We start from the raw sequence: 16312 nt of genomic DNA, 5'->3' as shown, positions 1-16312 counted from the left end.
GACTGGGGTAATCAGGATGGGTGTATTGGAGACAGTGCGATTGACACAGGATAGAGCAGGCTTTAGGGCTGTTGTACATAGGGTCACTATGAGTCACAAGAGACTCAATGGCACATAACGACAACATAGTATACAACTTAAGATAGTGAAGTCATGGTGGTTGTGAAAAACAATATTGGTTTAATTTCTCTATTTAAAGATTAAAAAATGACTACTTTTATTCACAACTGAAAAAAGACTTAAAAACCTCAGTATTAAATGAGACTCCAGATTTTCTGAACACATAAAAAGTAGAGAAGTTCTCATGTTGAAGATACTGTAGGTGAAAGTTTCTTTTTCTCCAACCAAGACATTTCTTGAGGCTGCAGTACACTGCCAGATTTTGATGGCTGGACTGGCTACCACAGATGATTCTTTTATACTGAAATGTCAGCCCAAGGTTGGCAGTTATTTCAATTTTTTTTTTTTTAAATAACACCTAAAGTTTATTAGATGACAGCACACACAGGTACACAATTAAATAATCGAGGAGCCTACTATCCGTTCCCAAAGGGATCATCCTAAGAATTGAGACCCAAGAGGCGAACCCCGGCAAAGGCCTGGTCTGCCGGCGGCAAAGGCCTGGTCTGCCGGCGTGTCGCTCGCGGTTAAAAGGGCTGCCTGCAGCGGGCTGGGGCCCCAGTTATGCGCAAACTCATGCTCTTGCGCAGCAGCGTAACCCCCGGCACCACGGGGAGGCGCGCCGGGGGCTCAAAGGCAGCGTGTTCAATTTTTTTTTAAGCTGAACAATTTAATTTTGTGAAACTGATAATTTTCCAGAACATAAATTTCTATAAAAGGGCTTAATAATTCTTAGCTAATGTACAACTTATTTTTTCAGTCCACAATTGAAGCTAACTTAAAAGTATACCTTTAACCTCTCTTATTTTCAGTTTACTTTGAAGACTGGTCAATTAAAGAGGAGCAGTACAGAATGGTCTAGGGATGCAATTTTGGACTAGAAGTCAAAGATAATAGGGTTCCAGCTGTCATGTTTAAACTACTTTGTTATTTAAGAGTGCAAGGGTGTTTTTGTTTTAGAATTCCCATTTACAAATCAAAATCTGAATTCTACAAAATGTCCTGATTCGAAAACCTGGAAACCAAATGTGGTTAAGTGAGATAAAAGGAATACCACGAAGGTCAAGCAACATACATCTTTGAGATAGGTGATCTCTGGTGGGGAGCAATCCTTGGTGGCACGATGAAAAGGATGACAGAAGAATCGATGCCTCTGAGCATCGATTGTGGTGTTGCAGAACTGAATTATTATTTCATGGGGTGCCAAAAGAATAAACATGTCTTGGAAAAAGGGCAGGCACAGTATTCCTCAGTGGCAAATGATAACAGTGTGGTTTCATCTCACACACTCTGGGGCTATTCTGTGAAGACAGACTTCATGCTTGGAAAGGTAAAGGGTCAGCAGAAGAGAGGAAGACTTAAATCAGACAGACTGACACAGTGACCGCAGCAATGGGCTCAAGTATGTCAGAAATTATGAGGATAGCACAGGATAAGACAAGGTTCAGGTCTGCTGTTCATAGGGTAGCTAAGAGTTATATTTGACTCGATGGCACCTAACAACAATTTCCTTGACAACTTTTTAAATTTAAAGTTCAACTTTAACTTAAAACTAAGGGTGGTTGCTAATGTTAAGTGAATATTAGTATCTTAAGGAACAAAAACATCTAACCTTGGAGAGATTTAAAATTGCTGACTTTAAAATTTGGGTTAAATGGCTGATAAGAGACAGAATATATCATTAGCTTTTATAATTTCTGAAGATGCAAGCTGGTCTTATATTTTTATATTATTGACTTTCTATATATCTTTTAAAAAAAATTAAGGAAAACTACTGAAAGTAGTGAGGCATATAACATCCTGACCAAGGAGAAGGGGCAGGAAAACTCATGAATGAAGGGGAATACATAGCTGCTTTTTTAGGGATTATTTGTGTTAAATGTGAGGGTGTTTTCAGGATTCTGTCTCCAGTAGTAATTAATCACTACCATAATAATTTGATGGAAGATGCAAACTAGGGATTACTAGAATAGGGTTGAATGTACTTACCTATTATTTCAGATTCATAATAATCCTGTGTGCCTTCCTGGAAGACAAGACAGGGTGTCTTTATGATTTAAAAGCATGAATTTGGGAAATGGTAGGTCCATCTGTATGATAAGCTCATGTCCATCAAAGAGGAATAGTTTATTAAGTCCTACCTCCTGTTTGGGGTTAATTGGTTCCTTATACATTTACGTGAAGGGAAGAATTAAACTATGGAAAATCTAGGACTGTGCTTTCTCTATTGTTTATTCATATGCTTATAATATTCTGTTTCAGAGGCTATCATTTGCATTAAGAAAGTAGTTTAGAGAAAGGTGGAAAAGATGTGTTTAAATCAAATGAACTAAAGAATACCCGATCAAAACCAAAATCAAAAAAGCCAAGACAATCAAAATCATATGATATCTTTTTTCCCTACTACTCAGAAGGCGTTTTTGATAAAGGTGAAAAAATAAACTCATGTATTTATTAATTATACTAGGCAAAGATTTTTCCCAGACCACTCATCACAGATATGCATGTGTGTATGTATTAGTGGATAGTGTTTGTATAAATGAATAATCTGTATTGTTTCTACACTTCAGCAATACTAATGGGACATTTTGGGCTGGACAATTCTTTGTTATGAGAGGCTTTCTTGTGCACTTTAGCACATATTAGTGGCATTCCTGTCTCTATGTGCTAGATGCTAACAGAACCCTGCTCCAAGTTATGAAAACCTAAAAGACTCCAGACTAATGCCAATCCCCTGTGAGGGGGAGACAAACCCTCTCCCACGTTAAGAACCACTGGAAAGAGAAAAGCAGTGAGAGAAGAGAAGTGAGTCATTACATGATCCTAAGGAGAACAAAAAATAAACCAGAGCTCTAACATTTTCTACTAGACTCAGTACTGACAGTAAAATACCTCCAACACATCAGTGAATTAATGTGTTCAATGTGAAAGTTTATTAGTTTTGTTCAAATCTAATTTCTGAATAATTTTGTTAGATTTTTTTTTCCTTTAAAAGTGAGTCAGTACATTAGTCAAAAACTGGGAGCTAACCTTTCTTATTTCTTCTACTTGAAACTTTACTCAAAGGATTTCTAATTAACTAAAAATGAAAAATTTTCCAGTATCCTAAAGTTATCTCTAGTCTTTCAATTGAAGAAATTCTCAAGAGTCTACAAAGCTGAATAGATACCTGCTAAATTATTAATTTATGCTAATTAATCATTCTTAATTATGCTAAATTCTTGTTAATGTCATTAAAAAAGGATAACCTGAAGATTTATCACACAGCTGGGAAAATTAGTGGTTAAATAGTATCTGCCCTTGTATTCTTCATTCTTTTTTTTTTGTAATATCCATAAATCCACTCTATTACACAGATCTGGGAGACAGTCATCTCCCACACTGTCTCCGTCTTCTTCATTCTTGACAGATGATTTCTTGGAGTAAGGTAACAAACTGGTATTTTGTTCACAGATACACTCTCAAATATATACAAATATACTGACATGCAGTGCTGACAATATATTAAAACAATGTCCAGTATAGTAAAACAAAAAAGGTGTGTAAAAAGTTGAAAAGCTATATTGACTACAAATTAATTCTGACAATTATCTATTAAAGGAAGAATCTTAAATTGTTTAAATGGGAAAGAGAATTCTGAAAAAAGTATACTACCATACCAGTATCATACCAGCTTATAAATTATCCTAGTGCAGTTAACAGTCAAACTTAGTCAAAGCTTACCTTTTACCTGTGCATTGAAATCATAAAGTTGGTGGGAGACGAAGCAGTCCCAAAAAAAAATCTTGGTTCAACAGGTCCAGCTTAAGAGAGATTATTTCAGCGACGCTCATAAATCTTACAACTTTAGCAAATGCAAGTATTGAATCCACAAAGACCCACCGACTTCTTTTAGTCACTCAGGACCAAATGGCTCAAAATTCTTTAATAATCTCCAATAGATCTAAAGAGTAATTTCTTCTTTTTAAAATTCATTACCTTTATATCAAAAACTAGGTAAGGTATAGGTTTCTTTCCAAAACCAATTGCGGGGAAAAAAAATGCAAATAAAGTGTAATTATTTTCAGCAAGCTCTTCAACATGTAGCATTTTGTGTTAAAGTAATTTTCACTTTACTTTTCTTCTCAATATCTAGCTTCCTAGGCATATGGAATAACTAAATGACTTACTGAAAGGAAATTATTGCCAACAAACATAAAGAAAATTAAAACACAATTGTCGGAAATAATTGTTTAAAATGTAGTACATTAAGGAAACGAGAGGAAGCAAAACAAAGCTGCCAATAATGTTATGTTCCATTATCAAATTAAAAAAATTAGAAATCATTCAGAACTAAAAGCTTTACATAATATTCATGGAACTCACAATTCTTCATCCTACTTTAAATTGCTGAGGGGAAAAAAGAGGGGAGAGACAAAAATTTGTCAGAATTGCCACCACAAAAAATACAATCTACTAAATGACCTCAGATAAAGACCAGGAGACAAAAGAAACCATTCACCAAAGAGGTTTTTGCTACATTAAAAAAGTTCTGTAGCTCTAACACCAGGTAAAGTATTAGGTTTTCTGTTAGCAAGAACTACTCCTCACCTGCTTGTGAGCATGATCATAGGAGTTGATATGGTTGTCAAATTCCTGATGTTTCTGATACTGCTTATCACAGAGTTCACAGTAGAAGTTGGCTCTGAGGTCTTCTAACGCTTTTGCAATTGCCTTCTCTTTGTCAACATAATCCTGTAAGAAGCACAAAATATGAAGAAAACAAAAATAAACTCAGAAATTGAAAAATAAATGCTATTAAGAAGGTAATTTTACTTAAAGAAAGAAGTGATAAATTTTAAAAAGTTAATATAAGCTAGGAAGAACACAAATTGCAATTAGATAGGGAATAATTTATATGGTTGCAATAGCAGTTGTTTTCAAGTAAACAAATGTTCCAAAGAGTTTAATTGTACTTTTTCTCTTGCTAGTACGATAATCCAAATATTCTGCTATGTTTTGCTCCTAAATTACATTCTAAACTGGCTAAGAAGACAATCAGAACCAAAGTCTTGGAGGACATTGTGGTCAACAGGTATAATCTACAAAGGGAATATTCTGTATTCTACTTTGCAGGAGGATGAGTAGCAACTAGGATCTTAAATACTTTTGAGCAGTTATATAAGATGCAACTACTGATCTCTTCCCATACACAGCCAAGAAGAGTGAAGAAAATAGAAAATTATTAGACCAAAAGACTAAGGGACCATGTAAACTCCAGTCTCTACAACCATGGTACCAAAAGAACTAGATGTTGCCTGATTAGCACTAACTGATCTGAATGGGATCTCTGAAAAGACCTGGGAGAAAAATGAACAACGAAACTCAAGGTCATAAAAAAGACAAGGTCATCTCATATGACCCTGGAGTTCTAGCACTAGGAATATACCCAAGGAAATTAGAGCTGAGACACAAACAGATATGTACACCTAGGTTCATCTCAGTGACAGCAAGAAGATGGCAACAATCCAATTCTATAATGGAATATTATGCAGCACAAAGAAAAATGAAGTATTGATAAAATACTACACAACAGGTGAGCCCTGGTGGCCTAGTGGCAAGATGCTGCACTGCAATCCCAGAGGTGCACAGTTCAAATCCACCAGATCCTCTGCTGGAGAAGGAGGGACAATCTCCTTCTGTACCAGTCAGATCTGATTTGACGGTACACACACAAAAAAATAATAATAATAAAAAAATGCTACACAACAAGTAAGAGAGTCTACAGGACAAATAAGAGAGTCTACAGAGCATCATGATTAGTGAAATCACTCAATTGAAAAAAGGACAAATACTGCTACTATGAAAATAAGGATAACTCAGCAAGACACTTGTAATGATTCAAAAAGGGAATGGGAATGGGAAGGGTGGGAAGGAGGGAGGGAGGGAGGGAGGAGGCTAGCAGGGCTTAGTGGGTGGATGGGGGCAATGGAGACTTGAAGAGACAGGGTAGTAAAAGGGATAGATCAATAGTTATTACATAAAACATAAATCTATGTGAGTGATTACATAAAATACAATGTACATGAACAATTTTTTTAAAAGGCAAGGAGATGAAATCAGTTAAGTGGGGAAAGTATAGTCTCTTTAACAAATGATGTTGGCAAAACCATCTGCAGAAAACTAAAGCAAGACCCACAACTTAAACCATGCAAAAAACCAACTCAAGGCGATCAGGGACCTAGTTGTAATAGCAGACTATAAAATTCATCCCAGAAAAGCTGGAAACTATTCTAGAAGTCCTAATCTACAGTATGAACAGACTTCTAAAAGCATAATAAAAAACTTACCACAAGGAAAGAATAAAACAGATGAAAGGAACCTTCTAAGAACCCAATTCCTATGCACATCAAACAACTTCTGTAACAGGGTAAATTGGAAACCCACAGACTAGGGGGAAAAAATTGGACGATGACATCTGATAAAGAACTCATATCTAAAATTTATAAAATACTCCAGCACCTCAATTTTTTTTTTAAAAAAGGTAAACAACCCAATCGCAAAATGGGCCCAGGATATGAACAGACACTTCACCAAAGAAGACTTCAGATGGCAAACAAACACATGAAGAAAGAGCAGCAAACAACAAATGTTGGCAAGGTTGTGGAGAGACTGGAACTCTTATTCACTGATGGGAATGTAAAATGGCACAACCACTATGGAAGGCAGACTGGAGCTTTCTGAAAAAATTGGAAATAGAAATACTATTTGACCCAGCAATGCCAATACTGAATATATCCTAAAGAAACCAGAGCTGCCACTCAGACATATATATATATATGCATACCATGTATACTGCTGCATTATTCAGAAGAGCAATGAGATAGAAGCAACCTGAGTCCCCATTAACAAATGAATGCATAGAAAAACTATGGTACATTAACACAATGGAATACTACACAGCATTAAAACACAGTGAACTTGCAAAATATTATACAACATGGGTGACCCTGAAGGACATTATGCTGAGGGAAATATCTCAGTAAAAAAAGGACAAATACTACATAACACTGCTATTATAAAACAGGACTGATGCAGGTGTTGGGAGGAAAACAGGAAAAGACTGGTTAAGTGAATAGATAATGAACACTGCATTGGTACAGTTGAGGGAAAGTACTGTTTAAAATATATGTAAGACAACAAACCAGAATAAGAGGTGCATTGCAAAGTGGACTGGTGGAGGGGAGTGGAAGGGAGAGAGAGGAAACGACAACAATGAATATATAATTTATTTCTTTTTTTTAACGTGAACTGGGGAAGAGAAAAGAGGAGGCAGGGAGGAAAATGGGCAACAAAGAAGGAATGAAAATCTAACTTTTCTGTAAACTCGTTAAAATCACAATAAAGAAATAATTAAAAACAAAAACGAAACGATTTTGTAAATGCTTTAATTCAATAATAACAATATTTGACACTAGAACATGGGATAGTAGTTTCTGTTTCAGAATCACTCATGATAAACTATAAAATCTAATGAATGCAGGGCTAATAATGTTACCATAGTTGGAAATAACATAATGGCTGTCTAAGCAACAAAATAACTGTGCTTTTGTAAGATTGGATTAATTACAGACACCATATTTAGTAAAGGGAGCACTGGTAGCTTGGTTGTAGGGAGTTGTGTTGCCAACCCAAAGGCATGTGGTTGAAAACAATCCCCAAGTGATTTATTGTCTTTGAAAACCCGCTGTAGAGTCAGCTATGGGTTGGTTCCACTCAATGGTAATTAACAACATCTTTAGTATACTCTTCAAACTTGGTAGGCAAGGAAAAAAGTTGCATGAAGCTAAAATTTAGATAGTCACCACATACCTTAGAGAGCAGACATCTGAAATCTAATAATGTCTACCAAATATTAAAACAAATGTAGTCAAAAGAGATTAATCACTAAAAAGTATCATCTCTTTCAGACCGTGCACCCTCCCTTCCAAGAATGGCTTCATTTAAATACCTTGTACTTTTGTCTCAGTTCTTCTGTATCTTCTTTTTCTACCTCTAGGACACGGCGCCGTTCGGTAGCATCTTCAGCATAATCAAGCTTAATAAAGATATGTATGTTAGTTTAATTCCTAAAGGACCCACAGAATTAGCTATGAAAAAGTTATCTGCACAACTATAGTACTGTCTGAAAACCAAAAGCTTTGTATTTTGTTCAGGTACCTCTTATTTTACTGTCATTATTAATTTTTCCATGCTGGTGGTTCCCACTAGCACATATGATGATAAATAGACTTCAATGTTCAATACCAAAGCAAGTATCATGGGTGACTACTATACTGAGGTCTGGATGGGCAAAATTTTACAATAGCAAATAATTTCAGAATGTAACAACACTGTCTACTAAAATGAGCAGCAGGGTCTGAATAGAAGGTTAACCATGCCTTGTCATATAACCTTTGGTAAATCCCTCAACTTCTTTAATCTTCAATAAAAATAAGGGCATAAGTCACAAAAGGACAAATATTACATGATGCCACTGTTAGAATGGGACTGTCCTTGGGGTTGGGGAGAGACTGAGTAAGATGGGTTCAAGAATGTATACTGCACTGAAACAGAGGAGGGAGAAAACTGTTTAAAAGAGATATATAACTAGGTATTTCTGTCATCACAGGAGTCTAGAGCGAGGGCTACATGGTGGAGGGGACCTGGGGGAGGGTTTGTAAAACAATGAAAGAATCTTTTCTTTTACTTTTCCATAATTTTTGGACTCATGTACTTATAACTTGTTAGTCAAATTTGTGTCTTCTAGGTTGCAACACCCCCATGATACATCTTCAAGGATATGAACGTGTACGGCCAAGCACAATCAGTAAGAGTGCATCTAAATTCCAAAATCAATCTCCATAATAGTCTATGTGTTTCCTACTGCCAAAGGGGCCGTTTAGAGTAGTGAGAGAAGATCTTCACCCTGAACCCTACAGCGTCCCTTTTCAGCAGGAAGTAGCTAAGAGAATATGCCATCCCCTTTTCCTTATGACTCAGGGTGAAGTCTCTCTCAGGGAGGAGTGATAGGGAATGGCAAAGGACACACTGACAAAGAAGATTAATCAGAACTGGCTTTCACAAGCACTGTGGCATTTGGACAAGAACAAACTGGGAGGAGGGTAGAGAGAATAGTGCAACAATGAATGAATGGAAACCCAAAATCTCTGTAAATGTTTATGAAAATTAATAAAATATAGGGAAAAAAAAGGAAAAAAAAATAAAAAAAAAAATAAGGGCATAATTTACCATCTACTTGGCTCAAAGAATGAAGACTATTTCTTCTAAATTGTTGAAAGAAAATACTAAAATCATATTACATCTAGTGAGTGTATCCTTGCATTGGTGCCTGCATTTGGAATTAATATAATTTTAAAATTCATAAAACAAGAGAGATTAGCTTACCTCCATTTCCATGCGACCCATGCCCATGACATCATACTTGACGACGATTGGAATGGGATCTGTTCTCCCTGTAACAGGAACACATAATCAAGGTAAGACTTGGCCAAGTCAACAGCTTACTTTACACATTGGGTTTGGGTGGTTAGAAATCTTGCCTTGGAGTGCAGAGACCAGAAAGCTACAGTGAACCAAACACAAGCCATTCTCACAGCTTACACCCAAACCTATCTCTCTGTTTAAACCCAACTAATTCCCATGGCTGACCTCCTGCCGGATGGCAATAATCCTTTATTACTATAGCAAAATGAAACTGGTGAGAAATGAAAAACTGTAAAGCATTCTAAGCAATGGCACCAGAAGGCTTAAAATGTAAAACTTTTTTTAAAAAAGAAACACCTCAAAATCATTAATTACTTTCTTCTCTTTTAACATTCCCTCACACACGTACTTTAAAGAGGTGATAAATATTTCAAATTATATACTTCAAGCAATCAATAAAGTATATTTTCAAACATGGTACAAAAAAGTAGAATTACAACTCCGCATATTTAATATTTTTTGTTTTCAAAAGATGATTTACAATTAAATGAGACTGTGGAAAATTTAAATGAAAAGCCAACAGTTAGTTGCTTTTTGGGACAAAAACCAGTTTTACTTATTAAACTAGTGCTGGGAGGTCCCATTTCCCAGAATGGATTTAATACTGGCAATGGCAATCGGTAAGCTGTGAAAAGGACTAGTTGCGAAGAAAATTGACTTTAAACTAATCAATCTATGCTGGAGATTTTTTTAAAAAAATGTATATTTAATCCACTCATAACCAGCCAAACAAAGCAAAATGGGGCAGACAAGCACTTTACTACCACAGCTGTTTTACATCACAACTTGCGCTGTTTATTATTGTGATGTAAGCCCACTGAAAAGAGGACTTACCTTATCCGTTGTACACCTTTAGTGAAAAAACACAATGTTTACTTCCCTCATCATTTCACTCTGGCTGGTGTAAACAACTGTTTTTTGTTTGTTATACGCACATATATATTATACCTTTGGGCTAAAAATTGAGTTTTGCCTGGCTAAATCTGAAGCATTAATTTTAAAAGGAAAGGAGGGGAATGCCACATATAACCCGTGTTGACCCAAAAGGAGGAAAATAAAACCATTTTCAAAATCACAAGCAACTATTTGTATTGTGTTGCTCTGTATCTGTGAGATTTGGTTGTCACAAAAGGTGATAAAAAAATTTAGAAGTACTCCCATTATTGCTTTTAAATAATAGGGATACAATTAGAAACAATTATCATAGTGGGGAGAAAAAGTTTAAAGCATCATTTCATGCCAGCTAAATAAACAAGCCCAAAATATGTCTTCTAGATTCTATTAAAGACTGTGAGTTAAAAAAAAATGCCTTACTACCTTATGCCCAATGGTATAATAAATAAGCAGTGACTGCAATCTTTAGCAAAAGGACCAAATTAAAGACAGGTTATAAAAATGACTTCCTAAGTGCAATATCACTTTCATAACGTCTCAGTCAGGGATTTACTCATAAAAACAAATGGCCCAATAAAAGAATTGAAAAGAAATGTCAAATAATTTCCTTTTTTTTTTGTTTTGATAGCCTTTTTGTTCTGCCAGAATTTGTTTTTGCAAGAATTAAGGAAGTTTTGGTACAAATTCATTACTTCTGTAAACCCCTGTTTATAAACTATGCATTAGTACTTTTGCCTTCTAAGGCAGTCAACGTTTCTTTTATTTACAAATTGCAGTAGCAAGTGCTAGTGCCCATTACATTGTGGGAAAATCAAGTTTTGACAGTATTAGAGTTTAATGTTTTAACTGATTTTTTTTTGGCAGTTCTAACACAAACAGATACATCCCTTCTTAACATTACCCTTTAATGAACAAGGATCAGACAAGTTGCATAAGGAAAGGAAAGGAAAATGAAAAAGACCAAGCAGAAGGATGAAGGCTACAACAGAGAAAGTAAGCCTAACATATTTGTGCACTGATGACAAAAGGAGTAATTCAGTCTGAAAATAAAAAATTACCACTGCTAAGTTTACCATCACCACAACAAGTCCAGGATCATAATGCTGTAAAAAAGAAACACCATTTGTTAGGCAGAAACCATTAGGGTAGGAAATAGGCCTTCTAGCAGGATGGGGTATAGTAACAATTGGGCTTTGTCCCTCCCCCAATTACAGCCAGGGACTGAGAAGAACATTTTGTACTGCAGCAGCTGTTTTCATACTAGGAGGGCCAGGGTGTGAGATTTTTGTACTGCTACTCCAGAACATGAGCCTCTTCCTCCTCTATAACGCAGAGAGAGAAAGTGAGAGAGAAGGTGATAATTTAAAAGTGAGAGAATTAGCCTGAGCTTCCAATCTCTCAAACTGGTATATCAGTATTGGGACCCAAAGTGAGACATTTCCGTAAAGAAAGCACGTTAGAGACCCAATCAGATCAACTGGACACTGATCAAGTCATTTGCTTCATTAAAAGAACTGCAGGAGGATGATACAAGTAGGGTGGGTGGAATCCTCAAGAACTCTTCAAAAAAAATATAACAAGAAAGTGGCCTGAAAAATAACCTTAACTCTTAAGTGGTACCTTAGAACTTTTTTCCTTTTAACTGTCTTTCCAGGCCTGCCAACAGCTTTCCCCCACACACACACAACAAAGCCAATCTTTGAAGGAGATCAGGAAGCCCAGAGAAAACAGCATCAAAAAGGCTGCCACATTTACAACTAGTCCACTCAAAATTAAGTCACAGTAAATAAACAGCCTGGCTTTCAAAGTACTCTCAAGGTGACATTACTGCTCAGACCAAGTAGTAATTTTTTCTATAATTTAAAAAGTTTCCAGAACAAGGGGAAAAAAATACACTGTGGAAAAAACACTAACCAAGGCATACAGGAAGAGGATGTTGCCTAAATAAACTCCATTCCATTTATTCATCTATTCGTGGTAAATCCTATTATTAAAAAATGACTCTTAAGACACTTGAAAAATAATTTATAGTGATGAATGTCTGTATATATATTTTTTTGTTTGTATATATTTTTTAGAAAATCCAACTTCCTTTTAAAATAAAATTAACTTAAATTCATGTTTCCCAATTCTTTCCCTACTTTTTAATGGAATATTATTTTAGAACCCACTAAATGATGAGAAATTTATTTTTTCCACACCAAAAGATTAAATTAGAATATTAAGTACTCTCTTTAAATAAAATTTCCTCTTCAGCTTAAGATATGTGGATAATATAGCTGGTGGCCAAGGTGGAAAGGGAAAGAAGAAAATCCATGCTAACTCTAAACTGTTCCAACAGTAATGAATTCACGTGAAAAAAAAATCACACCACAAACCAAAAAATAACCATATCCAAGGTTTCTACATCAAAACTTTGAAATTTCAATTTCTATATTTTAAAAAGTTTTCTTTCTACAACAACGAAAGTGTCCAAATGTTCACATATATATGTAGCTGTCACTATAAAGTATGATGGTAATACAAGTTAGACAGTCGAATCAGAAACACACTAACCACCTATAGTCACCTCATTTCTAAGAACAGCTCTTCACAAATCAGTTTTGATTTTAAGTCAGGAAAGACCCATCAGCCTACAAAACTGGCTTGTAAAAAAATACCTTTTCTGCTCCTCCCCACTTGAAGGGGACAGTGTTTTTAAAGTGGCAAATTCTATGAACAGAATGATTGAGCAACAGAGTACTAAAGGACAAAAATAATAATCTGGTAGGGTAGAGGTGATTCAACGGTAGAATCCTTGCTTTCTAAATGAGAGAACTAGGTCTGACTGCAGATAACTGCACCTCAACCACAGCCAACATCTGTCAGTAGACGTTTGTATGTTGTTCTGATATGGCACAAAGGTACTATGCAAATTAAAGGTACTAAGCAAATTAGGAAGAAAACCCTGGCAATCTATTTCTGAAAAATTAGCCAATAAAACCTCTAGGGATTGCAACATTTCATAATGCTTGAGTTCATGTGCATCAGCTTATGAGCTGGGAGCTAACCCGATAGCATCTACATCTATCAGTGGCTAATAAAAAAAATAAAAAAACCCTTAAACTGTTAATCAGTCACACTTCAGAAACACAGGATATATATACTTCTCTACAGAAGCAAGGAATAAATTAGCTTCCAAAACGAGTGACTAGATTGTCAACAAGTATAAGAACACTAAATTTCTTTTTACTATCGTTCCCTATGAATCTCTAGGTAGTACAAAAGGCTACTAACAGAAAGATTAGCTGTTTTGAGTCTACTCAGAGGTACTTCACAAGAAAGGCCTGGCAACAACTCCTGAAAACCACTATGGAGCACAGTTCTACTGACACACTGGGGTCACCAGGAGTTAGAATTAACCTAATGGCAACTGGTCTTCTCCTTACAGTGAATCATTAAATAAAAAGGAATTATTACAAATACCTACTGAGGTCCTAGCATATACCAGACACTGTTTCAGGCACTGGACAGAGAATAAAACAAAGTTCTATAACTCATGAATTAACTATAAGTAGGCAGAATAATAAAATCTTATCAATTTGGCCTTCTACTACGAGGGAGATGAAAAACAACATTTATGGAGTTGATCCAATCATAGTGCAAAACTAGGAAGGTGACTAAGTCTCTGATTTACTGAGTATTAAATAGGGCTCTAAAACAAATCATGTTAGTTCATTTAAATATAACTTTGTACAATTTTTCAGAAACAACTGCATGCAAAATGATATATTTATTTCTAAACCAGAGCTTCATTTTCATAGGCTTCTCCTGAAACTGGCAAATTTCCAGTGGCATGAAAACAAAGATTACTTTTAGCATCAATGAGATAATTTCTTTAGTAACTATAATACTGTAATTAACATATGCCAACAGGTATGAAATACTATCTGGCAATATTCATTATTCTCCTGGAGTTCCTTAAATAAAGAAAATTAACTAAAAACATCCTAATGAAAATCTAATTTAAATCACCTCCTCCATTGTCACCAAGCTGGAGGACTGACTCATAGCTGACCCAATAGTGGGTTTTCAAAGACTGAACTTGCATAAGAGGAGATTGCTCTTCCTTGCTTTGGGTTGGCAGTGTAATTCCTTACCCACCAGGCCACTAGAATGTCATTTAAATTCAAATTGTCATTCAGTAGTAAAAAAATTAACCTTAACTTATTCATGCCATGGCCTGTTTAGTAAACTATGTTACAACCGGAATTATTTGATTTTCAATATGGATATCTTCTTAAAGAAACAGAAGTTTACTGTAACTTAAAAGATGTGTCTTGGAGAAGGTGCAATTAGAGTGCTCTTTGAAGGTAAAGATGACAAAGCTCTGTCTCACTTACTTTGGACAAACTGCTAAGAAATACCATTCCTAGGAAGAGACATCATACCTAGAAAGGTAGAATGATGGCAAAAGAGAGGAAAACCCTCAACCAGATAGATTGACACAATGACTGTAGCAATGGGCTCAAGTATGTCAGAGATTGTAAGGATGGCACAGGATAGGGCAGGGTCCAAATCTGCTGTCCACAGGGTCGCAATGAGTCGTACTCAACTCAGTGGCACCCAGCAACAACTAAAGAAGCTCCATACTCCCAACCTTCCAAAGTGTTAAAGCTGGTTTTCATGGATAAAATTGGTTTTATTGTAACCAAAATAACTTATTTATAAAGAGTGACAAAAAGGCTTTAGTCAAAGTTTTAAGGAACCAGAACATTATTAAGCCTAGAAAGGTATCTCATCTGGAGATGATATGAGATCCTCAAACCCACAGAAAAAACAATAAAGTGAATTCATAAGGTACTTTGAATTGAATAACAATCAAAACTCCCTAAAAATAACGAGACTCTATTTCTTCTAATTTGATACTAGAGGAAATACATGCTATCTAGCTATTAGTGCTAACTGTTCTCATCACAATAATAGAAAGTCCAGAATGGAAGGAAAATGCTGGATAACAATGTAATCCCTAAAAAAGAACTGGTCAATAAAGACCAGAAAAAACCCCAAGACTGTCACCCTATAAACACCTCTAGAACTTAAAATGAAAGCTATTTCTGGAGAACCTTTCAACCAAACAGATTAGTTTATAACATAAATGATTTATGTGTTCCGTTAAAAAAATCAACCATATGACAACAAATGTCAACATGTTTCAGAAAGCAAAGATCAGATGGCCACTAAAGGAAGATAATCACGATCAATGGAAATAAAATAAGCAGAATGGTAATGATTAGCTATTAAAAGGGAACTTAATTTGCTATGTAAATTTTCACCAACATTACAAAAAGATAGTTAAAAGAAGAAATACTAACCCCAAAATACCTAGGCTGCATGTATATACTAGCAATTACAATTAGGCAGATGTGCAGTAGTTGCTTGCTTTCTTATTCTTATAACCTGAGATCTCTGACTTGGTAAATTATTCAAGAAAAACATCTTCAATGAAACTGTCTGATTCTTTATTAAGGTCCTATAGTCCTTTAACATCACAATTATGATAATTATTACACTATATAACATTTTTTTTTATGGTGAGAAAAATTTATATTTAGAATTAGCCCGCTGGACTCAGTTTAGATGATCCCAATTTTGTTGGCAACATCCAAAGCATCATAGTCAGGAGCAAGTCGAACATAGGCCTTCTTCTCTCCATCAGGCCTAATCAAAGTGTTGACCTTAGCCACATCAGTGTCATAGAGCTTCTTTACAGCTTGTTTAATTTGGTGCTTAT

At 35.5% G+C, this 16312-nt stretch overlaps 1 protein-coding gene across 2 annotated transcripts in view; it reads right to left on the bottom strand.

Moving 5' to 3' along the window:
- Nucleotides 1-16312, bottom strand: part of GPATCH8 (G patch domain containing 8) — an 88591-nt gene that overhangs the window by 20389 nt on the left and 51890 nt on the right. For both annotated transcript variants that reach the window (XM_006897837.1, XM_006897838.1), the window contains 3 exons: nt 9547-9614; nt 8111-8197; nt 4711-4854 (listed from right to left, as the gene is read on the bottom strand). In XM_006897837.1, the coding sequence (XP_006897899.1) occupies nt 4711-4854; nt 8111-8197; nt 9547-9573 (258 nt within the window). In that variant the 5' untranslated portion in view covers nt 9574-9614. The remainder of the gene's footprint in view (nt 1-4710; nt 4855-8110; nt 8198-9546; nt 9615-16312) is intronic.

Source organism: Elephantulus edwardii, unplaced genomic scaffold (assembly GCF_000299155.1).
Source record: "Elephantulus edwardii isolate Elephantulus edwardi_28Jun2011 unplaced genomic scaffold, EleEdw1.0 scaffold00216, whole genome shotgun sequence".
Classification (NCBI taxonomy): domain Eukaryota; kingdom Metazoa; phylum Chordata; class Mammalia; order Macroscelidea; family Macroscelididae; genus Elephantulus; species Elephantulus edwardii.
Note: the sequence above shows the minus strand (reverse complement) of the source record. Positions and strands in the feature narration are given on the sequence as shown.